This window comes from Haliotis rubra, unplaced genomic scaffold, assembly GCF_003918875.1.
Source record: "Haliotis rubra isolate DU_JTF1 unplaced genomic scaffold, ASM391887v1 Scf753, whole genome shotgun sequence".
Taxonomy (NCBI): Eukaryota; Metazoa; Mollusca; class Gastropoda; order Lepetellida; family Haliotidae; genus Haliotis; species Haliotis rubra.
Window position 1 is genome coordinate 107,207 of NW_025767472.1, and position 27,505 is coordinate 134,711.

General features: G+C 38.9%; 2 protein-coding genes across 3 annotated transcripts in view; one reads left to right on the top strand and one right to left on the bottom strand.

The window, feature by feature from the left end:
- The first annotated feature begins 1,214 nt into the window (after positions 1 to 1,214).
- LOC124260178 (glutamyl endopeptidase-like) overlaps positions 1,215 to 27,505 on the top strand; it is a 62,984-nt gene continuing 36,693 nt past the window's right edge. For both annotated transcript variants that reach the window (XM_046694436.1, XM_046694437.1), the window contains exon 1: positions 1,215 to 1,903. In XM_046694436.1, coding sequence (XP_046550392.1) covers positions 1,311 to 1,903 — 593 coding nt within the window. In that variant the 5' untranslated portion in view covers positions 1,215 to 1,310. The remainder of the gene's footprint in view (positions 1,904 to 27,505) is intronic.
- On the bottom strand, positions 14,151 to 22,395 carry LOC124260182. The gene is made up of 5 exons (XM_046694442.1): positions 22,319 to 22,395; positions 15,215 to 15,314; positions 14,946 to 15,030; positions 14,719 to 14,788; positions 14,151 to 14,227 (listed from the first exon to the last, which is right to left on the bottom strand). The coding sequence occupies exons 1-5, from the start codon at positions 22,351 to 22,353 to the stop codon at positions 14,215 to 14,217; spliced, it is 303 nt and encodes a 100-aa protein (XP_046550398.1). The 5' UTR covers positions 22,354 to 22,395; the 3' UTR covers positions 14,151 to 14,214.

A 27,505-nucleotide genomic window follows, 5' to 3' on the forward strand; every position in this document is an offset into this window, starting at 1 on the left:
CCTCATAATGGCCTAACATTTCAACACTTATGTTGAGCATTCTATTATACTAACGGTAAAATGTAACTGTGCATAACATAAACTTGCGTAAAATAAAAGTTAGTTGAAAAGTTTTAAAAAATAACTCTAAATAGACATGTAACAAAGTACATTGAATGAAATTTGATGTCACGCGTGCATCATATTTTTTTCATAGAAAAACAGCGACTCCTTGCCTTGGGTATGCTGGAGACTGCAATGGCTCAAAATGGAGTGGCCCGACATTTGGTCTCCATTGAAACACTATCTCATCTCCAGGGAGACGTTTTCAACATAATGGGAACACGTCAGCGAAACAACCACATTCGGTTGACCCATCTAAGCAATTGATTTTAGACTCACAGTTTGACTGCTCGGACCATTCCTGGCTTACGTCCAATCAGTTCCAGGACTGTGCGGAATCGACTAAGGGAACACAACTTCCGGCCTCGATAGCATTATGATTTGGGGGACCTTCACATTTCATGGTCGGTAACAATTTATCTTTGTCAATGGCAACCTGACAGGTCTGCGATACAGGGGTGATTTAGCTATTTGAATAATTACATGTAGGGTCGGCGGATCAGATAACCAATGCATTAAGAAAATATTTACATCTACAGGTTTGCGTTAGCTATGAAAACGTTCAAAGTCCATAGCATTGGGCCATATCAGCTTTCTTTCTGCACTGCTCCACAGATTCCGAGAAACAAGATAACAAAGTACCTGTCATAAATCTTCCCCAGGATTAGCTCCGAGTGCAGGAACCCATGTATGTGTTAAGATTATGAAAAAGCGTCGTGTGGGCTAAGAGTACGATGTCTAACTCCTGAAATAAACGAGTAAGGGAAGGCTGCTTGAAATAACCTGAATAAGTCTCAATCATCCGATGTAACACATAAAAGGCAAAGGGGCGATGAAAAGCGAATGTAGTGAATACTGAACTTCAGAGATTTCATGCACACACGCACGCACACACACACGCACACACACACACACACATCAACTACATGTATATACGTTTTAATCTATAAAGAAGGCTTGTGCACTTAACACAAAAAGCTCGGCGCTTTGATCTGAGTTGTATGCAGGTATGCATTGCATACAGATAATAACTAAGTAATGCAATAAGAAACAAAAAATGCATATAACGTGACGTCATTGCACCTGATTAGATACTCCAGATCAAGGCCGGTGGTCATGTGACTCTACAATACTCCAGCAAAAGCTCTTCTGCTCCAGAAGTCCTCCAGCTATAGCATTGGTCACACAGGAGCTATTTCACACTCACCATGCAGGCGGAACGTGTTACAAGTTTCGGTGACAAGCGAAAACGTGTGAGAAATACTGCTGAGGAACCATTCGCTGCCATAGCTCACCTAGATTGTGGTGGAACTGGATTTCTTTCTAGAATTGATGATACCTTTGTTTTGATTACTGCCGGACATTGTCTACAAGAAGAGGAACTTGTCATTACGTTTGGGGAACATTCACCAACATTTCATCCTCTTAAGATCCGAGCTAACAAAGAAACATTCGGCCTCCCGTCAGACTACCGAGCGGAAGATTATTCGGACTATGGTATCATTCTGCTGAAAGACCAAAAATATTTTAAGGAGAAAAATATATATATACCCCTGAAAACTGAGAGTGGACAACGCCCCGTGTTGATGTCCGGCTATCCAGGTCTTGATAGAGCTGAAGAAGGGGTACCCGGATACCCTCCTAGAACCCAGTGGAGCATTCAGGTCACAGACTGCAGGGCAGACGGTAGGTTTCTGCGGTACAAGGATGCAACTACGGGAGGAAACAGTGGCTCTCCTCTCTTTGTGAAACAAAATGGGATCTACGTTGCTGTTGGAATTCATATTGCAGGTTATCCTGAGTAAGTACTGTGGTTTAATTAGTGTTAACGTTGTAGTTCAAACTGATTGTCACCATCACACTGAACCCTACTGAACCATTATTCAATTCACATCTGTGTGCGTTGCAGTGCAGGCGCAAGGTCATTTATACTAAACTGTGTTCATATTTCGTTTCACATTGTGCGTACAACATTTCGTTAAAAAGACACTATTTTTGAATCAGGAGTGTGAATACACAATCCCAATAGAGAGACTTAGTGGTCAAATGTAACACATGTTGTAGGTGGAATTCTTAGTAAAGTACAGATTCTAGTACCTTTGTTGGGCTGGGTCCCATTGATTCGAACCCACACCCTCAGAGTCAGGCACATAATCACCAATTCGAATCCCAGGTCGGACTCAACCCAACGAAACGTATAGAATCAGAATGTGTTCTTTTACTGAGAAAATGCAACCCCAAATAAAACGTGTTACGTTTGTCCACTTTCTTTTCAGCTTTGAAGGCCGGGCGGGACAACTTAGGAATGGCCACAAATTGGCTCTGAAAATGCATTTCTGCAGGGGAAAATAACACAAACAAGCCATAACTGCATGTATTGTTTCATAAATGTCACCACATTACAGTTACACATGCCAAGATACACTTTGGTTATTTGCTTTTCTTTATGGCAGTCTGGGTAACCGGGCCGGGCCACCGGGTAATACTAAAAATGGATTGCAGAATATTAAAACGAAACCTGCACATTTGGGTCGATACACTTCCCGCCTTCACAAATGCATAGTTTGATTGAAAATGTATAGTTAATGGGGAAAAGACCAACACAACAACAAAGTCTACATACCGAGATTCCCGTAGAAAAGACACCGTCTTGTTGTTATGTGTTTTCCTTGATATGTCTATGAGGGAAGGCTGCTTACTTCTCTTAGCGTGTGACATCCTGGGGTCCTGGGCAGGAAGTGACAGTGTTTTGACTGCTTTTCTTTCCTTAATTAAGATATTAGGGTTCCCTAATTAACCTTTATTGTCTCAGGCTGAATCAGCACAGGATGTTTATGTTAAAGAGACGTGGATATGGGCGAATGTCAACCGGCAAATATGACATGATTATGTATATTAAAAGAAATATTTGAAATCACAAACTTTTGTAACATGTTATAAAGGATCAAACAAAGTATGCATTCACAAACACAAAAATTCTTATGTGTTTTCATTGTAAACAATACCAGCCCAAATCCGATAGCCAGCGCGTATGCATATGCTTATATTTACTAATACACATGAAACACAAAATAGTATTATATCTACCTAAATACCACTTCATAAAGTAAAGTTAAAGTGAAGCCCCTTTCTCTCTCCATTCCCAACGATTTAGGAAAATAATGTCCTCGGAAAACAAAATCCGCAATCAAAAGTGTTTAGTCTCTGTTCGGCCCGACTTGGCCCGTGCTGTCAAAAACAACTTAAACCTCACACGTGTATCTTGAAATGTGTTTATATCCATAGATTAGTAATATATCTACCTAAATATCACTTCACAGAGTCTCAAAGCGTAGTATTTGAAGCAAAAACGTTGCTAAAAGTGAAGCTCTATTTTCTACATATTCTCAACAAACAGTATCACAAGCGTTCGGTACGCCTTTGCCCGGGCTCTCAAAAACAACTTAAACCCCACACATGTATTCTGATTTGTGTTTAAATCCATAGATTAGTATTATATCTACCTAAATATCAATGTGTGATGTTACAAAATGCCACATGTAAAGATAACTGCTCCGTTAAAGTGAAGCCCTTTTCTCTCTCCATTCACAATATAGTCTCAATCAAAAGTGTTGAGTCTCTGTTCAGCCCGACTTGGCCCGTGCTGTCAAAAACACCTTAAAACTCACACATGTATCCTGATTTCTGTCTATATCTCTAGAATAAAGTTATATCTACCTAAGTAGAGTCTCAAAGCGTAGTATTTGAAGCAAAAACGTTGCTGAAAGTGAAGCTATCTTTTCTACATATTCTCAACAAAGACACAGTATCACAAGCGTTCGGTCCGGTTGGCCCAGCCTTTCAAAAACACCTTAAACCCCACACATGTATCCTGATTTGTGTTTAATTCCATAGATTAGTATTATATCTACCTAAATATCAATGTGTGATGTTACAAAATGTCACATGTAAAGATAACTACTCATTTAAAGTGAAGCCCTTTTCTCTCTCCATTCACAATATAGTCTCAATCAAAAGTGTTTAGTCTCTGTTCAGCCCGACTTTGCCCGGGCTGTCAAAAACCACCTAAACCTCACACATGTATCTTGAAATGCGTTTATATCCATAGATTAGTATTATATCTCCCTAAATATCAATGTGTGATGTTACAAAATGTCACATGTAAAGATAACTGGTTCGTTAAAGTGAAGCCCTTTCCTCTCTCCATTCACAATATAGCCTCAATCAAAAGTGTTTAGTCTCTGTTCAGCCCGACTTGGCCCGTGCTCTCAAAAACACCTAACACCTCACACATGTATCTTGAAATGTGTTTATATCCATAGATTAGTATTATATCTACCTAAATATCAATGTGTGATGTTACAAAATGCCACATGTAAAGATAACTGGTTCGTTAAAGTGAAGCCCTTTCCTCTCTCCATTCACAATATAGCCTCAATCAAAAGTGTTTAGTCTCTGTTCAGCCCGACTTGGCCCGTGCTATCAAAAACACCTTAAACCTCACACATGTATCCTGATTTCTGTCTATATCTCTAGAATAGAGTTATATCTACCTAAGTACGTCTTTATAGAGTCTCAAAGCGTTGTATTTGAAGCAAACACGTTGCTTAAAGTGAAGCCATATTTTTCTATACATTCTCAACAACCACACAGTATCACATTCATGCTTTCGGTCCGGTTTGGCCCGGGCTCTCAAAAACAAATTAAACCCCACACATATGTCCTGATTTGTGTTTAATTCCATAGATTAGTATTATATCTACCTAAATATCAATGTGTGATGTTACAAAATGCTACATGTAAAGATAACTAGTGAAGCCCTTTTCTCTCTCCATTCACAATATACTTGGCTAATGTTTATCATAGATATTCTAGATAACTGTGGATAAACACTGCTGTCCTCAATGACTGAATGTAATCTCATTCGCAACTACCAAATTTGCAGACATATGACTTGCTGTGAAATAGCTATGGTAACGGATGTTTGCAAAAACGTGATCAAAGTCTGTCTCACCACAGGTATCTATGACAAACTAATCAAACGAATCGATAACATATGGTTCACACAAAAGCCAAAAGGGAAACCATGGTACACTGAAAATAGGCCAAATCATCCGCTACTTTTGTGGTTGTTGCAAACTATATTTGATTTACACTGCTTAAATAGCTTTTAAATGTACCATCAAATCTCTTATAAATTTAAGTTTTCCGTAAGTTTACCAAACAAAACGTAAATAATCTTCAGGTTCCATATTCTTTCAATTAGGTTTCCGTTTTCCTGAAATTAATTTTATTTTATGTGACAATATCTTTTATTTGAATTCTGATGTAAAGAAACACTGACATCACGAAACTAAAACCTATATAATACATAGGCAGTTTAACGTAGGTTAATGTAGGTTTCTGGATATATGCATATGGAGTCAAATATATTTTTCTACGATCGTTTCATTCAAGTTCTCACTAATAGAAACCATCAATGATGGTTTCCAGTTGCTTTATGCAATGGAAACTAACAATGATACATTACTGTCAGTTTCCATTTCTGGAAACTAACCTTGTTTGTTTCCGACAGTTTTCAGTCGCTGAAACTAACCGTGTTAGTTTCAGCAACAGGAAACTGCCGGAAACAAACAATCATAGTTTCCGTGAGCGGAAATCTACATGATTCTGGCATTACCCAGTTTCATGTAGGTTTCCGGAAATCTGGAAACCCTGTTATTTTTGCTGTGTATAGTCTCAATCAAAAGTGTTTGGTCTCTCTTCAGCCCGACTTGGCCCGTGCTGTCATAAACACCTTAAACCTCACACATGTATCTTGAAATGTGTTTATATCCATAGATTAGTATTATATCTACCTAAATATCACTTCACAGAGTCTCAAAGCGTAGAATTTAAAGCAAAAACGTTGCTGAAAGTGAAGCCCTATTTTCTATACATTCTCAACAACCACACAGTATCACAGTCATGCTTTCGGTCCGGCTTGGCCCGGGCTCTCAAAAACAACTTAAACCCAACACATATGTCCTGATTTGTGTTTAATTCCATAGATTAGTATTATATCTACCTAAATATCACCGTGTGATTTTACAAATGCCACATGTAAAGATAACTGGTTTGTTAAAGTGAAGCCCTTTTCTCTCTCCATTCACAACATAGCCTCAATCAAAAGTGTTTAGTCTCTGTTCAACCGGACTTGGCCCGTGCTGTCAAAAACAATCTAAACCTCACACATGTATCTTGAAACGTGTTTATATCTATAGATTTGTATTATATCTACCTAAAAACGTCTTTATAGAGTCTCAAATCGTTGTATTTGAAGCAAACACGTTGCTTAAAGTGAAGTCCTATTTTCTATGCATTCTCAACAAAGACACAGTATCAAAAGCTTTCGGTCCGGCTTGGCCCGCGCTCTCAAACGCACCTTAAACCTCACACATGTATCTTGAAATGTGTTTAAATCCATAGATTGGTATTATATCTACCTAAATACCTCTTTATTGAGGCTCAAAGCTTTGTACATGTATTTGAATCTAACACGTTGCTTTAAGTGAAGCCCAGTGTTCAATCTGGCTCTGTGCGGGCTAATGAAATTAATACACCTGTTAATTACACCTGTATTCAGCTTGCTTAATTGCCTCTTGTCTAACTGCAATCAGCTAGGTGTTGTGATTCAATTAACATACTCCATTGTTGCCCTTAATTACCGTTCAGGGGCCTTAAGTGTTATTGATTACTCCACCGTTTCTTCATTACGTTTATCACAGATGTATATATAATATATAATAGATATATATAAAATTATTTATGCTTCCACTCGTGTTATATGATGCGTATGGGATGTTCTCCGTACATGTTTCAGAGTATAAACATTAATGAATACTAGTACCGATACAGATGGCAGGCTTTACACATATAATTAACTTAATAAATATCAGAAGATATTACACCCAATTATATGACATGAAATGCTTGAAAGAGGTGGGTTTTTTAGTGGTTCAGAATACAGGATGTTCTCCGTACAGTTTCCACAGTATAAACATCAATTCATACTAGTACAGATATAGATAGCCGTCTGAAGCTATTCATGACATGATTTGAACATATCAGTAATTTAATAAATATCAGAGGGTATCAGCTAAAATGACTTGCCGTATGAGATGTTATGGTTATATAATTTGAACATACGAAAGTATGAAAACACATCCACGGCAATGACACTGTGTTGCCCAGCTCAGGTTCGGAAGAACATTGTTTTCACCGTGAGAGCTTTGCCAAAGGTTACTCGGATATGCCGTTTCCGGATGTTGTAAACTTCAAGCGTTTCTGATAATCTTGTTTTCCTGATAATCCGGTTTTGACGAGGCTCACTTACAGCGAGTTCGGGATGAAATGGACAACGGTCACGGGGCGAGTGATCGGACGTTTGATACCAGTGACCTAGATAAACCTGTAACATTGGCGGAGGTTGAGTACGCGGTTGCCCGTGCTAAACGTGGTAAGGCTGCCGGTCCAGACTGTATACCTGCTGAAGCTCTAAAAAGTAAAACATGTATTGATCTTTTATTTAGACTGTTTACATTTTGTTTTGAAAACAATAAGTGCCCGGATATTTGGCGTACTAGTTTTATAAATCCTATCAAGAAGCCCGAGGGTGACCCACGTGATCCATTGGAATATCGCGGTATTTCACTGCTTTCAGTCCCATGTAAAATATACTCAGATATCCTTAATACTAGACTTACAAAGTGGTTAGAATTACATGATATATTGGTTGAGGAACAAAATGGCTTCCGATCCAAGCGTAGTACTCAAGAACATATTTACAGTCTATATTCAGTAATCAATAACAGAAAGCTAACTGGGAAACCTACTTTTGTGTGCTTCATCGATGCAATGAAAGCGTTTGATAAGGTAAATAGAAATTGTCTATGGTTTAAACTGTTAAAACTTGGAATCAAAGGGAAATTCCTTTATGCTGTTCAATCTATGTACAATAACTCTAACGCCCGTGTACGTAAAAACAACTGTTTCACTGATTTATTTAATGTAAATTCCGGTGTTAGGCAGGGTTGTGTAATGTCACCGACTTTGTTTTCTATTTACATTAATGACCTAGCAGAAGAAATCAACGCTCTCAATTGTGGTGTAAACATTGACGGAGTTATGTTGAGTACACTACTGTACGCTGATGATATTGCTTTGATAGCAGGAGACGATTGCGTTGATAATTGGTGTAAACGTTGGCGTTTAACTATTAATAAGAAGAAAACTAATGTCGTTCATTACCGACCCTGTTGTTTCAATAGATCACAAGTTGTATTCAAAATTGGTGATGTTACTATTGACTATACCAGTGCGTATAAATATCTGGGCGTTTGGTTGCAGGAAAACATTGATATGAACTTTACAGCTAAAGAAATCGCTAAATCTGCTAGTCGAGTACTTGGTGTTATCATGTGTAACTTCAGATCTTGTGGTGGTTTGGCTTATAATGTCTTTAATACTTTATACAATAACCTTGTCCAGCCGATCTTATCCTATGGGTCAGCCATATGGGGCACAAAACAATTCAATTGTATAAATGCAGTACAAAGCAAGGCCTGTAGATTCTTCCTGGGCGTTGGCAGTAAGACTCCAAATCTAGCGGTCCGGGGAGAGATGGGTTGGACAACTCCATTTTCTAAACAAAAAATTGAAATTGTGCGGTTCTGGAGTAAGCTGTGTTCTACTGGGCAGCCGAGAATACCTAGTGCTGTATGCAGATGGTCTAATACTTTTCCAAAATCCTGGAATAAAATTGTTGTAAATATTCTTAACAAATTGGATCTCCCCGTGGTTGACCTATATAATATGTCTAAAATGGAATTTTATTACGCCTCACTGTGGATACGATCATTAGATTGTCAGGACTGGAATAGAGAACTTTGGAACGACCGAGGGAAACCTAACGGGAATAAACTCCGTACTTACAGAAAGTTTAAGAAACTATTAACAGCTGAACCATATGTCACTGAACTTCTGCCTAGATCTCATCGCAGTACACTTAGCAAGTTACGATGTGGCACCTTACCCCTTGAAATAGAGGTCGGTAGATTTACACGCCCTAAAACACCTTTAGACGATAGAATTTGTAAATGCTGTGATGGCAATACGATTGAGGACGAAGTTCACTTTTTGGTCAGCTGCCCACTATATTCGGATTTACGATATGATTTGTTGGAAAATGTACTAAATATTAACCCTTTTTTTTCTCTCTTGCCACCTTCCGACCAGGCCAAATATATGCTAGGTAATGTTAAATTAATAAAACCCTTAGCTGCATTAGTTACTAAAATGTTTAATAGACGTAAACGCACTTTGTAGTCATGTAATTAAATATACCACACTCCACTGTTGCTTAGAGAATTGTGAGATTCTATTCTGTTTTAGGTAGAATGTAGTGGCTTGTGTCTCACAGGCCAGATGTTATATTAGAGTCTTATGCTACAACATGTTAAACACAAATTATAACACTCTTTCTTCTTGGTAACCATTTGTAAACGCAGTTTGTAGTCATGTAATTAAATATATATTCCACACTCCAATGTTGCTTACAAAGCTGTGATATTTTATTTACTACTATACTGTTTATAATATAGTGCCTTTACTACTATACTGGATATAATATAGTGCCTTGTGTCTCATAGGCCATATGGCCGGATGTTATATTTTATTGAATGTTTTAAAGTTTATGTATGTTTTATATATAACATGTGACACAAAAATATAAATATTTTCTTCTTCTTCTTCTGATAATCCTGTTTTCCTGAACACGCATACAGACAATAGAAGTATTAGAGAGAGAAGTCGGAGAAGTATGTTTTCATTAAATCCACAGTGTCTCGCCTAACTGGCCGAGCTGGGCAGTAGCAGCCTATTTTCAAATCATCTGATCTTTACATGTTGCATTTGATAACATTACAAGGTGATATTTAGGTAGATATAATACCAATCTATGGATTTTAACACATTTCAAGATACATCTGTGAGGTATAAGGTGCGTTTGAGCGCCCGGGCCAAGCTGCACCGAAAGCTTTTGATACTGTGTCTTTGTTGAGTATGTATAGAAAATAGGACTTCACTTTAAGCAACGTGTTTGCTTCAAATACAACGATTTGAGACTCTATAAAGATGTTTTTAGGTAGATATAAAGCTTGTGATATTCTGTCTTTGTTGAGAATGTATACAAAAATAGGGCTTCACTTTGAGCAAGGCGTTTGCTTCAAATACTACGCTTTGAGACTCTGTGAAGTGAAATATAGGTAGATATAATACTAATCTATGGATTTAAACACATTTCAAGATACATGTGTGAGGTTTAAGGTGTTTTTGACATCACGGGCCAAGTCGGGCTGAACAGAGACTAAACACTTTTAATTGAGACTATATTGTGAATGGAGAGAGAAAAGGGCTTCACTTTAACGGAGCAGTTATCTTTACATGTGACATTTTGTAACATCACACATTGATATTTAGGGAGATATTATACTAATCTATGGATTTAAACACAAATCAAAATACATGCGTGGGGTTTAAGTTGTTTTTGAGAGCCCGGGCCAAGGCGTACCGAACGCTTGTGATACTATTTGTTGAGAATATGTAGAAAAGAGAGCTTCATTTTCAGCAACGTTTTTATTTCAAATACTACGCTTTGAGACTCTGTGAAGTGATATGTAGGTAGATATAACACTCATCTATGGATATATACACATTTCAAGATACATGTGTGAGGTTTAAGTTGTTTTTGACATCACGGGCCAAGTCGGGCCGAACAGAGACTAAACACTTTTGATTCAGGCTATATTGTGAATGGAGAGAGGAAAGGGCTTCAATTTAAGGAACCAGTTATCTTTACATGTGGCATTTTGTAACATCACACATTGATATTTAGGTAGATATAATACCAATCTATGGATTTAAACACATTTCAAGATACATCTGTGAGGTAACAGGTGCGTTTGAGCGCCCGGGCCAAGCCGGACCGAAAGCTTGTGATACTGTGTCTTTGTTGAGAATGTATAGAAAATAGGGCTTCACTTTGAGCAAGGTGTTTGCTTCAAATACTACGCTTTGAGACTCTGTGAAGTGATATGTAGGTAGATATAACACTCATCTATGGATATATACACATTTCCAGATACATGTGTGAGGTTTAAGGTGTTTTGACAGCACGGGCCAAGTCGGGCTGAAGAGAGACTAAACACTTTTGATTGAGGCTATGTTGAGAATGGAGAGAGAAAAGGGCTAACTTTAACGAACCAGTTATCTTTACATGTAGCATTTGATAACATTACAAAGTGATATTTAGGTAGATATAATACCAATCTATGGATTTAAACACATTTCAAGATACATCTGTGAGGTAACAGGTGCGTTAAAGCGCCCGGGCCAAGCCGGACCGAAAGCTTTTGATACTGTGTCTTTGTTGAGAATGTACAGAAAATAGGGCTTCACTTTGAGCAAGGTGTTTGCTTCAAATACTACGCTTTGAGACTCTGTGAAGTGATATGTAGGTAGATATAATACTAATCTATGGATATAAACACATTTCAAGATACATGTGTGAGGTTTAAGTTGTTTTGACATCACGGGCCAAGTCGGGCTTAACAGAGACTAAACACTTTTGATTGAGGCTATGTTGTGAATGGAGAGAGAAAAGGGCTAACTTTAACGAACCAGTTATCTTTACATGTAGCATTTTGATAACATTACAAAGTGATATTTAGGTAGATATAATACCAATCTATGGATTTAAACACATTTCAAGATACATCTGTGAGGTAACAGGTGTTTTTGAGAGAGTGCCGGGCCAAGCCGGACCGAACGCTTGCTTGTGATACTGTGTCTTTGTTGAGAATGTATAGAAAAGAGGGCTTCACTTTGAGCAAGGTGTTTGCTTCAAATACTACGCTTTGAGACTCTGTGAAGTGAAATGTAGGTAGATATAATACTAATCTATGGATATAAACACATTTCAAGATACATGTGTGAGGTTTAAGTTGTTTTTGACATCACGGGCCAAGTCGGGCTTAACAGAGACTAAACACTTTTGATTGAGACTATATTGTGAATGGAGAGAGAAAAGGGCTTCACTTTAACGGAGCAGTTATCTTTACATGTGGCATTTTGTAACATCACACATTGATATTTAGGTAGATATAATACCAATCTATGGATTTAAACACATTTCAAGATACATCTGTGAGGTATAAGGTGCATTTGAGTGCCCGGGCCAAGCCGGACCGAAAGCTTTTGATACTGTGTCTTTGTTGAGAATGTATAGAAATAGGGCTTCACTTTGAGCAAGGTGTTTGCTTCAAATACTACGCTTTGAGACTCTGTGAAGTGAAATGTAGGTAAATGTAATACTAATCTATGGATTTAAACACAAATCAGAATACATGTGTGGGGTTTAAGTTGTTTTTGAGACCCCGGGCCAAGGCGTACCGAACGCTTGTGATACTGTTTGTTGAGAATATGTAGAAAAGAGAGCTTCACTTTCAGCAACGTTTTTATTTCAAATACTACGCTTTGAGACTCTGTGAAGTGATATGTAGGAAGATATAATACTAATCTATGGATATAAACACATTTCAAGATACATGTGTGAGGTTTAAGTTGTTTTTGACATCACGGGCCAAGTCGGGCTTAACAGAGACCAAACACTTTTGATTGAGGCTATGTTGAAAAATGTGAGACAAGGGCTTCACTTTAACGGAGCAGTTTTCTTTACATGTGGCATTTTATAACATTACAAAGTGATATTTAGGTAGATATCATACCGGTCTATGGAATTAAACACATTTCAAGATACGTGTGTTACGTTTAAGCTGCTTTTGACGGCTCGAGCCAAGCCGAGCGGAAAATTGTGGCCGAGATAATGTTGAGAGTGTGGGGAAGAGATCGTATCATTTAAATGTGGGCATGCTTTAAATACGATGAACAGTGAATTTATGGGGTGGTATGTGATTGGATATAGATGTTAAATCATTTTCGGGCCGACGGAAATGTGTATCGGAATTGGCTGAAGTATTTATACGTATTAAATCCCGTTTCATTTAACGATTCCACTTTTATACGTAACCTCGGTCAGCCAGTTCACAGGCTTCTCGTCTTCCTGGGTTTTAGCTGATTTACTCGTAATAAAGTTATTATGGTACGCGTTTGTGGCTTCCGATTGATCATTATTATCATGAGTGTAAGTTGCATTGATTAATTGTAGGCATGGTTTTTGTTAATGGGTTTATTAGCCAATAATAGATTTGGCCCGCCTTGGCTCGGCCCGGCCCGACCCGACTTTTAGGCCATCCCATTTCTAACCACGACAGGGAACCATTATGTTTTTTACTTATTGTTACCTAGACAGGGATATTTACAAGGAGAATAATCAATTTCAGACTTAGCAACAGTTCCAACTAGAGTCATCAGAAGATGACAAATCCCCCCGGCCCCACATATTTGAAAGAACAAATCATCTGGCAGTTACTTAAAGTCCAACTTGGTTTTTTTAGACTACATCCAAATCCCTTCCATGGAAATCAGAGATGAAAAATATAATTTTCTATAAATATACTCTGCTGAAGTTCTGTTGAAATATATTGAAAGGTTTTCAACTTGTGACTCGGACACAAAATCCACCCCTTCTTTTTGAGACTAAGTCCAAATCGTTTTCATGGAAACCGAGAAAAAATACAAATGACGGAAATCTGTAAATAGCAAAAGGCAGCACTTTGGGATCTACTTCAATTTAACTTGTGGAAACTCTGGCAGATTTTGGTTTTTAGTTACATGTAGCAGAATTGTTTTACTTCAGCAAACATTACGGATAGTTCAGTATAAATTTCATTAAATAACGTTTTCCCATTGAAAACAACTTAAAATTGTAGGGTAAAGGGTTTCCAGAAGCAGGATGCTGCTCAAGAATTAAAATACCTAACATAACATAAATCAAGAAGAAATAGAAATAAAGATAGAGATTTCTTTATACAAGATTTCTTCCCGCTTGCTAATTCAAACTTATGAACTTGGGCTTATCTCAGTGTCCGGTTGTCTTGAAAGTCCAGTTGGGTTTCAGAGATGGTTCCTGTTACAGAAAACAAAAAAACATATGACAGCAGTGTATTTTACCCCGAGCCCTCCCAATGAAAATAACTTCAGCATAAGGCATCCATGCTTCATTTATTCCAGGAAGGTTAATTGTACATGGTAAATGGTGGCAAGGAAACAACAGGCAGAGATATATACTTCGTGACTAATTGCATAAATGTTGACCTAAATGTGACAGTGAGGTCTTAGTTATAAAGAAATGGCAAAATTCACAGATATTACATGTCATGTGACTAAAACTTTACCATGAGTTTACGAACAATGCCTTGAGTACTTACACTATGGTAGCCTGCAGTTTGTTAGATTTAGCAACTCTGAGTTGCGCCTCTACATGGTACATAAAGCAAACTTTGGCACAGAAGAGCATTCCTGGATACCACAAAAAAAAACAACTAACCTCTGAATGTAATGTAGCATGTTGAGGGAATGGATTCATATTGTATGAGTTGAAATAATCTGATTACTTACGTTTTCTTCTCAATATACTTGAAATGAATTCTTTTCTTTGTCATGTCACTAAATTCAATTAGCACATATTCTGAAAAACATGAAAAACACTTTCAGTCTTTTCATTTCAGGTATAAACACATTCAACATGCTTTAGAAATATATTAGACACAATAACAATGTAAGGTTTATAATAGATATGAATTATAATTTGAATATATAGGCTATTTGTATAATGTGAGAAATACCTCCATCAACACGCTCAACATGGCCAGGGTATCGAGCTGCTCTGTGCACCAACCATGGAGCCTCAACCTTGTCACCAGTCTTCAACTAAATCAAACATGTACAATATGTGTATTTATTCTCGTAGGCTTTCACGAATTGTAAAACATCACAGTGAAAATCTCAAGCAATATAAATATGTAGCTTCTTCACAGCTCTTGAGGTTAAAGTGATATAAACATTTACATATACATCTAAAGGAAATACATTGTACTCACTGAAGAAGACATACCTCAAACCTGACCTTTGTTGAAAGCCCCTCATCCAAGTTATAACCAGTCCAATGTATTTTAACTCTTTCCTTCTGTACTGACAATACTTTGGCTTTATACCTGTTTTTAATCAAGATAAAAAGAATTATGATTTATGGAAACAAGAAGGTTCACACAAATATTTATCTCCACTGTTTTGTTTTAACTTAAGAATGCTCCACTGACATTTTCCTGGTTTCTTATTTAGTCGATATGACAGCAGAAAAGAAAGTGTATGCATGTTCTTCCAAAATAAACAGTTAACCTTAAAGTCCTATCAACCACTAAACACTTTCTACCTGGAAAAATTAACACCTCTTTTTAATTTCAATACTGAAATGTCTATATCCTTCTTGAACAATAACTTTCACTACAGACTATAGCTCAAGTAACTACTAGGGCAGAAATGAAGTAACTGTAGTAATAACCAGAGAGATGGGAATTATCTTTGCTAGATTCAAACCTATCAAATTTGTTGTTGTAGATTTGCCAAATATGCAGAATCGCTTCAGGTATGAAAAATAAACACTGCAATTCTTTGAGCGACACAAAAAGTGTTATCCTTCAAGAAGTTTCTGAATGAAAGAGGGTCCGACTATTGATTTTGAGTCAAATGATGATCAGTACCTCAGCAAATCTATCTGAAAATAATCATAAGAATTGATGTAACTCAATCATGCAATTGTGATGATTTCCAAATATGTAATTTTGTGAGTAAAATTGATATTTTATACTTATCCTGACTCATGCTCTTTTGCTTGTCCCCTTCCTCTTGCGAACATAGTGGAACACTTGTATCTCCTTAATTGAAGCTCCCTTCAATGTAAAATCACTAATTGGTACTCACCCAAGAGTTACCTCCCCTGCCGTAAGCGCGGGAATAGGTGTCGCCACCCTCTGGCCTCATGCTTCACTCTCTCCTGATTTTGCGAGCCCAACACTTGAATTTACAGGGAAATCCAAAGTGTTATGTGGGGAGGATGGGAGGGCTAACCTCATGAGTCAGGATAAGTATAAAATATCAATTTTACTCAAAAAATTACATATTTTTCCTTATCCTGACTCATGCTCTTTTGCTTGTAGAATCCACCGGAGTGGTGGTGGGTAAAACAGAATACTTTGGATTATAATTAGATTTAAATAAGTGATATTGTAATAACCCCTGCGGGAACTTCATAAGGCATTGACTTAGGATATTTCCTTTATAATAAGCCATAGGATATATATTACTATAAGTGGGGTATTACATTACTAATATACTGATATACCAATATATATATAAAATGCTACTCTAATAGAGAAGCTGTACACTGAATATAACTCAGTATGAGCTTAAGGTTGAATAACCTAAGCTAAATATATACATAGCCCTAGAACTCCGTGGAGTTATAAGCTAATTAATATATGCATAATATACATAATAATCTCGTGGGGGTGAATATTAACGCCTACGAGGGACTGTCAGTTGCTGAGCGAGGACCAAAGGACCGAAATGGTGAATGCCAGAGACGTCCTCGGTGGTGATATCTCTCAGATAGTGATTAGCAAACACCATGTTAGATTTCCAGAAGCATCCTTCCTTAATTGTATTTAATGAACAGTTACCGTGAAGGGCGAGGGTGGAGGCCAATGCCCTGATTTCATGTGGACTTGATGCTGTTGGAGGGTCCAGTCCTGCTGCCTTATAGGCGCGTAGAATGACAGTTCTTATCCATATAGATATGGTGGTACGAGAGACTTCTGTCTGATTTGTAGGCGATAACGGGATGAACAATCTTCTGAGCGATCTTCGCCTTGTTTTGGAACGAGGTAAATAGATTATGAGAGCTCGTACTGGGCATAGAGATAAGTCCAATGTATCTTGAGATCCGAGAATCAAGGATAGTGCAGGGACGTGAAATAACCTGTCTGGTTGACCTGGTAGTTGATTTTTGGCGATGAAATCCCATCTTAATCCCTGGTGCGCTGTGTTTTGATTGTCATCAAACTGTATCCTCTCATAATCTAGAGCGTGAATTTCAGATATTCTGGCTGCCGTGGCTAGCGATAACAGGAAAACTGTTTTCTGTGAGAGAAATTCAAAAGTTGTCGATTCCAATGGTTCATAATCCTCACTTGTGAGGTGTTGTAACACTACATTCAGATCCCAAGCTGGGGCGTGGAACTTCCGCTTTTGGTCCTCCAATCGGAAAGCACGTAGTAAGGCCAGTAACTCTGGTGTTTTTGTCAATTTAACACCCGTTCTCATAGAAATCACAGAACTAAGCGCGGCAAGATATGTTGACAATGTCGAGCCTTTTAAATGTTTGTTTTGGCGTAGGTAACACAAATAGTCTGCCACTTGAGGATGCGTAGCATCTCTTGCTGTAAAACCCTTGTTTGCTGCATAATTTTCGAAACTTTGCCACTTGTCATCGTACAAGTTACGCGTTGAGTATCGTAAGGCAAGCGTGACCGCTTTTGCCGCCCTGGTAGAATATCCTCTCTTGTTTAAACACATTTTAATACAGTCCATACGTGAAGTTTGAATACTTCTGGGTTTCTGTGCACCTGTTTGGTGTGTGGATGTATTAACAGCTTTGAGCGCTTGGGTAGCTCTAGTGCCGGTTGACCGATTTCTTGTATTAGAGCGGGAAACCGAGTTCTGGCCGGCCAGTAGGGCACGACCAAAATGAGTTGTAGGCTCTGTGTTTGGCTGATTTTCTGTAATACTTGAGGTATTATTGCTGGGGGCGGAAACGCGTACGCATTGAGGCCTTCCCATGATATGCTTAGAGCGTCTGTTGCCCATGCTTGTGGGTCTGGCACTGGTGACACGAATGTCGGTAGTTGATTGTTGAACCTTGTGGCGAATAGATCTACTAGCGGCGCTCCTATTTGCTTGATTATCTGTGCAAATATCTCTGTATTGAGCATCCATTCTGTCGGCGACGGTAGATGTGGCCGAGAGAGTGCGTCTGCTAGTATATTCCTGGCTCCGGGAATGTGGCATGCTTTGACATGTAGATTTAGATCTTGGATTAATTCGAACAGTTGAAAGGTTAAAGTCAAAAGGTTCGGCGATCTCGTTGAGCCTTGCCTGTTCACATAAAACGCCACTGTCGAGTTGTCGGTATGTATCATCAGGTGCGCATTCTGTAGAATGTTGCTCCAATGTCTTATGGCGTTGATTACAGCTTTCATCTCTAATGCGTTTATGTGGAGTTTGCTTTCTAGCTGATTCCATAACCCTGATGTCGTCTGGTTGGTGAGATGAGCTCCCCAACCTTGGAGCGACGCGTCTACATATAGATGGGTTTTGAATTCCTGCTCTGCTAAACAAATCCCTTCGCAGACATTCGATTTCTTTGTCCACCATAGTAGATGAGGTCTGAGATGTTTCGGTAGACTGAATGGTTGTAGGTCGTCGAGATGTGTGTTGATGAAGACCTGTAAGGGACGTAACTGTAATCTGCCTATGACTGTCAAGTCTTGGGCTGATGTTAGAAGACCTAGTAAGCTCTGCCATTGTCGAAGTGGTAGCGGAGAGAGTAGAGCTGGAGGAATGATCTGTTGGATCTTGAGCCAACGGTCTTCTGGTACGACTATACGGTTGAGATTGGTGATAAATCGAATGCCTAGGAATTGCAGATCTTGCGATGGTACTAGGTCCGACTTGTGTAAGTTTACTAACCATCCCAGCTGTGTTAGTAGCTTTATGATGTAGTTTAACTGTAGTTTGAGATGCTGTGGATCTTGATCTACTTGTATCCCGTCGTCGAGGAAGAACGCACTGCGTAGCCCTTGACGATGTAGATAGGTGACAATCGGTTTCGTTATCCTCGTGAATAACCATGGGGCTGATGCTATTCCGAATGGGAGTACTTTCCACTGGTAATGTAACCCGTCTAGTGTAAACCGTAGGTATTTCCTGGATTCGGGATGTATAGGGATGTGCAGATAAGCATCTTGTAGATCTATACTGCCCATGTAGTCCATGGGGCGAATCATGTGCCGTAACTGCGGTAGATGTATCATGCTGAACCTGGGTGGTCTGCTTAGATAAGTCTTGTTGAAGAAGCTCATGTTGTAAATGAGTCTGTATTTCTCCTTGGAGTTTTTCTTGGGTACTAGGAAAACTGGGGAGTAGAAACCTGGTTCGATGTTTCCTTGATCTATTACTTCTATGGCCTGCTTGGTTAGGAGTAATGTAACAGCCTCTCTTAACTTTAGTGGTTGCTGTGCCTGTACCTCGAACTTGTGAGGGTTGACTGTTAGTGGAGGCTTGGCCTGTAGTGGGATACGAAATCCGCGTTGAAGAATGTTGGAGACATAGGTGTCTTGAAGTATTCCCCAGTTTTCCCAGTGTAGTTGGAGACGTCCACCCACTTGTGACGGTTGTACTGGAACGGCTGGGGGTGGAAGACTCCAGTCGTTCCGAACCTGTCTTTCAGCGTTTATAGTTGCGGGAACCTCTGGGTGTCCTGCCTCTTCCTGACCCTCCTCTATAGTTGCCATATGGGCGACGAAAAGAATCTCTTCCCCTGGAACTGGCAATCTTCCTGTCTCTTGCTCTTTGTAGGCCCGTGAATTTAGATCTCCCTGAGTATCTTTGTGAAGTCTGTCGAATGACACTGGCTAGCGTGTCCATCGATTTAATCATCAGGACTTCTCTGGAATCCTTGGTGACTTCCTTGGAGACTCTGTCTATTCCTCCGTCAAAGATGGATGGGGAAGACCACGGGGCTGTATATAGAGGAGCTGTAAAGTTCTCACCCTAGTTGCAGGAAGCGAGGAGGCCTTGACGACGAGCTAAGGTCAGTGCTGCTGAGACAGACGTGAGATGATCTGTTAAGAACTGCTGGTCCTTCTTTTGCATCAGTAGGGCCGAGTAAATCATTCTATCATCTTCAGAGGTCGTGTTCCGAAATCTGGTGATAAGTGTCTCATTTATTGTTCTAGATCTATTTAGACCAAAGAACATACGCCTCGTCATGGTTTCTATCTGAACCAATTTTCAATCATCAATCTTGTAGTACTTGTTCTTGGCATCGGAGATCAGCTTGTAGTTCTCATCGATGTCTTGCGCTTTGAAGAAGGGGTCCATATTATGCGTGGAGAACTTCTTGGCGTGGAAGTTTGGCAGATGTGGCGTCTGAACCTTCGTGGCTTTGTTAAATGCTGTATCTAGGTTCTGTGGTACCGCCGCAATCGGGTCGATTGGGGGTAGTGTAATAGCATCTGCATCGTCTTCTTTCATCAGATAAGTCTGCGCCGAATTGCCACTCTTGGAAGGTGATGAGAGATCTAGATTATTGACCATCCAATATCTTATCTCTGCATCTGAGAAAATAATTCCTCCATCATCATAAATGAGAGGTTGTTGCTCTTCTGATGTAGGGCTGTGTGGCTCTATCTCTATATCGTTTGACGCTTGTGGAGATCTAGTTGTAGGCTTATGTGCAGACCTGTGAGGTGATCGACGTGGTGATGTACGTGGAGATCGGCGTGGTGATCGGCGAGGCGATCGTCTTGGTGATCTACATTGATAGGTTGATCTTCTTGGCGACCTATGAGGGGACCGTTGGTAGCTTCGCGAATCTCTTGTGTAGTCCCTCGATGTCCTTTTAGATGATGACGATCTGGGTTCAGGTGTCCTTCGCGAAGCTTCGCTCTGCGTCCGGTCCTGGGGAACGGTGATATGACCTTCGCGAAGGCTTCCGTGTGGTCTGATGATCAGATTCCGTATCTGAGTATGACGCCGAAGAAGGTGATGATCTTTCCCGCCTTCGCGAAGGCTGTACATCTGGGTCCTTCGTCGAGGTGGTCTGTGACTTCCTTCGCGAAGGCTGCATCGTCGTGGCTGCTACGTTGACAGGGGGTGCCTCTGGGGTGCTGTCTACGTTGGAGCCTTCGCGAAGGCTCAGACCCTGGGATGGCTGCTTCTCCAGTCTGTAGTGGCCTTCCATCATGATCATGATCTGCTTCATTAGATCGTCTGGGATGATCTGCGACGTAGTAGATGGTGCCCTCTCTGCGGTGCTAGCGGTGGGGCCCTCAGCGATCTCGTCTGACATCAGTGTAGAGGCATCAGGCTGCATGGTGATCTCTGCTGAAGTCACTGTCGCTGTCACTGGTCGCTTCTTGTGGCGTATGTCGGGTATGATGATAGGCTGGTCATCGTAGAGGCCCAATTCTGCTGCTGGAACGATCTCGGCTGAGAAAGTTCTCGATGACTTCGTAGATTTCCCTTTGGAGGATGACGCTGCCCTGGGGGTACGAAGTCTGCGTTGAGAAGACGTTGAGGCCCTCTTGGACTTTGTCTGCGATGACGGGATGTCTTGGGAGGCCGGTGGCTTCTTAGAGGTGACGGACTGCATCCCACGTCCCTCTTCCGATGGGGTCTCAAGCAGAACACCAGACGGGAGGGGATCGCTCGACAGCAGCTGACTGGATGGGCAATCCGAAGTATCGGCCATGTCTACACCTAGTTTGCGTGACCTATCTGCAACACGTCTCAAGACGCAAAGATGGTATTTATTAAAGGCAGAATTGGTTAAATTAATGCAGTAACTGCAACGTGAATCAAACGCACAAGGCGTAGTACAACTAGGGCATACTACATGCGGATCCGCAGCGGAAAAACGTAATCTACAAATAGTACAGTTTTTCATCAACGTAAAACTAGCTGAACAATCACGAACTCACGTGAATAAACAGTAGAAATACGATTAATTATCAATGCAAATAACTGAAGGATACTAGCTATACCTTTATAGTAAACTATAATAGGTAACTAACTAAGAAAAACCAAAGGATATAGTGTGTAAGGAGACACAGGCGCTCTCACATCCTGCTCACTGGGCGAAGAAGGAGAGAGTGAAACATGAGGCCAGAGGGTGGTGACACCTATTCCCGCGCTTACGGCAGGGGAGGTAACTCTTGGGTGAGTACCAATTAGTGATTTTACATTGAAGGGAGCTTCAATTAAGGAGATACAAGTGTTCCACTATGTTCGCAAGAGGAAGGGGACAAGCAAAAGAGCATGAGTCAGGATAAGGAAAAATGTAAAGTTTCTTTGAACAATGATGACAATTATAACACACCAAAAGCCGTCATCTTCTAATGCCTCCACAATCATTCCAACCTTGAATTTGCAGGGGGGTATCTATGGACAAAATCTGTGATATGCATGGTTAGTAAAATGGACTAGTCAGCTCACTGTTATTTTTTGTAGTCTATTTTCAGAGTTTTTCAATTAAAAATCCACCAAGAAATATCTTTCACACAAGTTGCTTGAAACAATTATACTGATGATCCATAATATATACTGGGTGCTGTGTGACAATAAGTCATAGCTAATAACACTGATACTGATGATCCATAATATATACTGGGTGCTGTGTGACAATAAGTCATAGCTAATAACACTGATACTGATGATCCATAATATATACTGGGTGCTGTGTGACAATAAGTCATAGCTAATAACACTGATACTGATGATCCATAATATATACTGGGTGCTGTGTGACAATAAGTCATAGCTAATAACACCGATACACCAACCAGCACTAACACAGTATTGTCCGTCATTGAACCATCTATTTCTTCTTGCTAATGTTTATTTGTCATCTATATATTGGCAACTATGTACAGCAGGGGATGATTCCAATGCAAACAAGTGATTTAACAGGCTCCGCCATCTGGCTGCACCATGTTTTCAACAATCCTATAGTTATCACTGACATGGATGATTCTTTAACAGGTGTGTGAGGGATATTCTTGGGCAATTTCACTCTCTCCATAAAGTTCACATTACTTGATGTCTGACGCATGTCTTGATAGATGTTTGCAATTAAACTAACATGTTCATTCGTAAGTTTAATTCCATTTCTGCACAGCAAAATCCACTTGTCCACCATTACAAGTATATTTCTCCTCTGACACAGTGACCCCTGACCTTCCATGAAATGTCACTAGATGCCATGCAGTTGTGGTGGAACATGTTACCTGCACTGAAAAAATGTAATTTTTAGAGTAAAATTGATATTTTATACTTATCCTGACTCATGCTCTTTTGCTTGTCTTCTTCTTCTTCTTGTAACTTAGTGGAAACACTTGTATCTCCCTAATTGAAGCTCCCTTCAATGTAAAATCACTAATTAGTACTCACACCACGAGTTACCCCTTTCCACAAGCTGGAAACGAGGGCTTCACCTTCACCCATGTGCCTCACTCTCTCCTCATATACTGAGCCCAACATTTGAATTTACAGGGAAATCCAAAGTGTTATGTGGGGAGGATGGGAGGGAAAGCTGATTCATGAGTCAGGATAAGTATAAAATATCAATTTTACTCTAAAAATTACATATTTTCCCTTATCCTGACTCATGCTCTTTTGCTTGTAGAATCCTACGGAACGGAGGTGGGAGTAATAGAATACTTTGGATTTTAATAATTAGTGATTTGATCTGTGATGATTGTAATAACCCTATGGGAACTTCATAAAGGCACTGAACTGATGAATTCCTGCTGCTAACTTATCAGCTGCCATATAAAGGTTATTACAATGTACTTATTATGATAAAGTATATATAACATTAATACAATGCTTAAGACTGATAGACTTAAATTTGTTAATATGCTAGTATAAACTCCTTAGAGTTTGTTAGCTAAAATACTTTAAGATATAAACATAGTACTAAGCTTAAGATATGATTAAACTTAAGCTAATTATATAATAGCAAAACTCTTTAGAGTTTGTTAGTTAATATACTTATATGATATAGATATAATGCTGAGCTTAAGATATGAATAAGCTTTGGCTACATATATAATAGCAGAACTCTGTAGAGTTTGTTAGCTAATATATTTTTATAATATGAGTATAATACTGTGCTTAAGATATAATTAACTTAAGCTACATATATAATAGCAAAACTCTGTAGAGTTTGTTAGCTAATATATTTTTACAATATGAGTATAGTACTGTACTTAAGATATAATTAACTTAAGCTACATATATAATAGCAAAACTCTGTAGAGTTTGTTAGCTAATATATTTTACAATATGAGTATAGTACTGTGCTTAAGATATAATTAACTTAAGCTACATATACAATAGCCAAAAACTCTGTAGAGTTTATTAGCTAATAGATTTATAATGTAACTATAGTACTAAGCTTAAGATAAATTTAGACTTAAGCTAAATGTATATAGTAAAAACTCCTTAGAGTTTATTAACTAATATACTTTTATGTTATAAACATAGTACTGAGCTTAAGATATGATTAAACTTAAGCTATATATATAATAGCAAAACTCCGTCGAGTTTTGTTAGGTAATACATTTTATAATGTAACCATACTGCTTAAGATATGATGAAACTTAAGCTAATTGTATAATAGCAAAAAAAACTCTTTAGAGTTTGTTAGCTAAAATACTTATATGATATAAACCTAGTATTGAGCTTATGAAGGAAAACTTAAGCTACATATATAATAGCAAAAACTCCGTAGAGTTTGTTAGCTAATACATGTTATAATGTAACCATAAAGCTTAAAATATGATGAAACTTAAGCCAAATATATAATAGCAAAAACCTCTTTTAGAGTTTTGATAGCTAATATACCTATATGATATAAACATAGTACTGCGCTTAAGATATGAATAAGCTTAAGTTACATATATAATAGCAAAAACTCTGTAGAGTTTGTTAGCTAATACATGTTATAATGTAACCATAAAGCTTAAAATATGATGAAACTTAAGCCAAATATATAATAGCAAAAACCTCTTTTAGAGTTTTGATAGCTAATATACCTATATGATATAACATAGTACTGCGCTTAAGATATGAATAAGCTTAAGTTACATATATAATAGCAAAACTCTGTAGAGTTTGTTAGCTAATACATGTTATAATATAACCATATTGCTTAGAATATGATGACACTTAAGCCAAATAGCAAAAAACTCTTTAGAGTTTGTTAGCTAATATACTTATATGATATAAACGTATTACTAAGCTTAAGATATGAATAAGTTTAAGCTACCTATATAATAGCAAAACCCGGAGAGTTTGATAGCTAATATATTTTTATAATATGAGTATAGTACTATGCTTAAGATATAAATAACTTAAGCTACGTATATAATAGCCAAAAACTCTGTAGAGTTTGTTAGCTAATGCATTATCATGTTACCATAGTACTACTCTTAAGATATGATTAACTTAAGGTAAATATATAATAACAAACTCTGTAGAGTTGTTAACTTATATATTGTATGATGTAATAATCATAGTACTGTGATGATAAAAGGAACTTAAGCAAATTATATATAGCATGTAGCTATTTAGTACTGTTATAAGATAAGTAGAAATCTGTAAGATTGACTTATCTTCTCCGAGGAACTGTCAATTGTTGTGCGAGGACCATGGGATCGAATTGGTGGATACCTGAGACGTCCTCGGTGGTGATATCTCTCAGATAATGGTTGGCAACCACCATATCGGATCTCCAGAAATAAACCTCCATTATTCCAAAAACATTTGTGTAAATCAATTGTAGAAGTTAACGTTCTAATATCATGAGTATTAAAGCTCATGGAGGGTCGGATTGGGTCCATCCGTCTTGTATGCACATAGTATGACAGTTCTGATCCAACGGAGATATAGTACGTGAGACTTCATTCTGCCTACGCTTGAAGATAGAGGAAATAATCTGTTGCATTTTCCTTCCTGTTTGGTTCGGTGGAGATAAATTTACAGTGCTCTTGCTGGCCATCGATAGAATCATCATCGTATCATGGAGCCCAAGCATGTTATCCAGGCGTGTTCATAAACCTCACTTGTGAGGTGTTGGAGTACTATATTCAGATCCCCAAGTTGGAGCGTGAAATTTCCGCTTTAATTCTCCAATCAGAAGCTTAAGTAGGTTTACTAACCATCCAGTTGTGTTAGTAGCTTGATGATTAAATTCAACTGTAGTCTGAGACGCTGTGGGTTTAGATCAACTTGTATCCCGTCGCCTAGGTAATTCGCTGCAGGTTCTTGACGATGTAGGTGCACAACCAGGTGTGTCTGTCCTCGCTGAACTTTATGTAAATTCGCCTGACTGCCGTGGTTTCGCCCTAACTTGACAGGGGAGGCCTCTAACCTGAAGAAAGCAGCCCAATCATGAAGGTTCAGGTTAACTGGACTGTAAGGAGGCTTGCTCGCTCACTGATATATAGTTGTCACTTGTGACGTAAGTCTTGAACTGTGAATTAAGATCGACCTCTCATGTAGGTCGCTGTCCATCGCGGTCCAATCAGAACAAGGCATTTTGATTCTGTAGAATACCCGCTGTGATGTCACCGTGTAGCAGGAAAACCCTTGTATAAAATCTTGCCGCCGCTGATATTAGCATAATCGCCGGTCTTCACCGTAGCTTCCCCGGTTACCCGAAAGTGACCACGCGTTTCGAGGGTTAATGGTAAACGCTACAAACCTTCGCGCAAATACCTCGCCTGTAATATTAATGCTGGGTAGGTTATTTTCCTGGCTGTCGTGGAAAGTAACTTCAGTTTGAATCTAATTCACTTCCTTATATAAAGGTACAATAACCTTGCAAGTTGTCAGCTTGTAGACTGTATACATGAATGTATCGCCATAATTGTAGAATTAAAGCTGAACTTGTTGTACATATTTCTTCTCAGAAAAGTTGACGATTATGAGTTATACTCGCTGTAACAAGGCTGCTGTTCAATTTCAATATTGAATTGTCTGCAGATATGCGTAATGGTCACGCATGTAGATAATCGTATCGTCGTCCGGGATTGCATATTCTAGCCATCTATAATGAACAGTTGATTTCTGTGAAGATCTATGAAACGCCGCTGACTAATTAATACAGCGACGCTCTGTGTTGTAAATAGCCTGTGCAATTGTCTTCGCCAGGGCTTATAGATGGCATCTGGCATACAGTTGATAGACAACTTATGCGATGTCTTGAACGGACTGACGAAAGTAGCTATATATGACGAAAGTGGCTAGTATATGGAGACCTTGGAGGAGACTTCCTCGGTGAACTCTGGAGACTTCGCGGCTCTCAAGTATCCCTTCTGGGTGAAGTAGACTTGAGTTACTTAGCCTTCGCGACCTTCGCGAAGGTATCGAAATCAAACCCCGATTAGTATATATATATATATATATATATATATATATGAATGCTTGAACGCTTCGCTTAACGCCTCTGTGTTTAACAGGATGCGGGTCGGGCGGCTCTACTCCTCCGCGATGTCCCTTG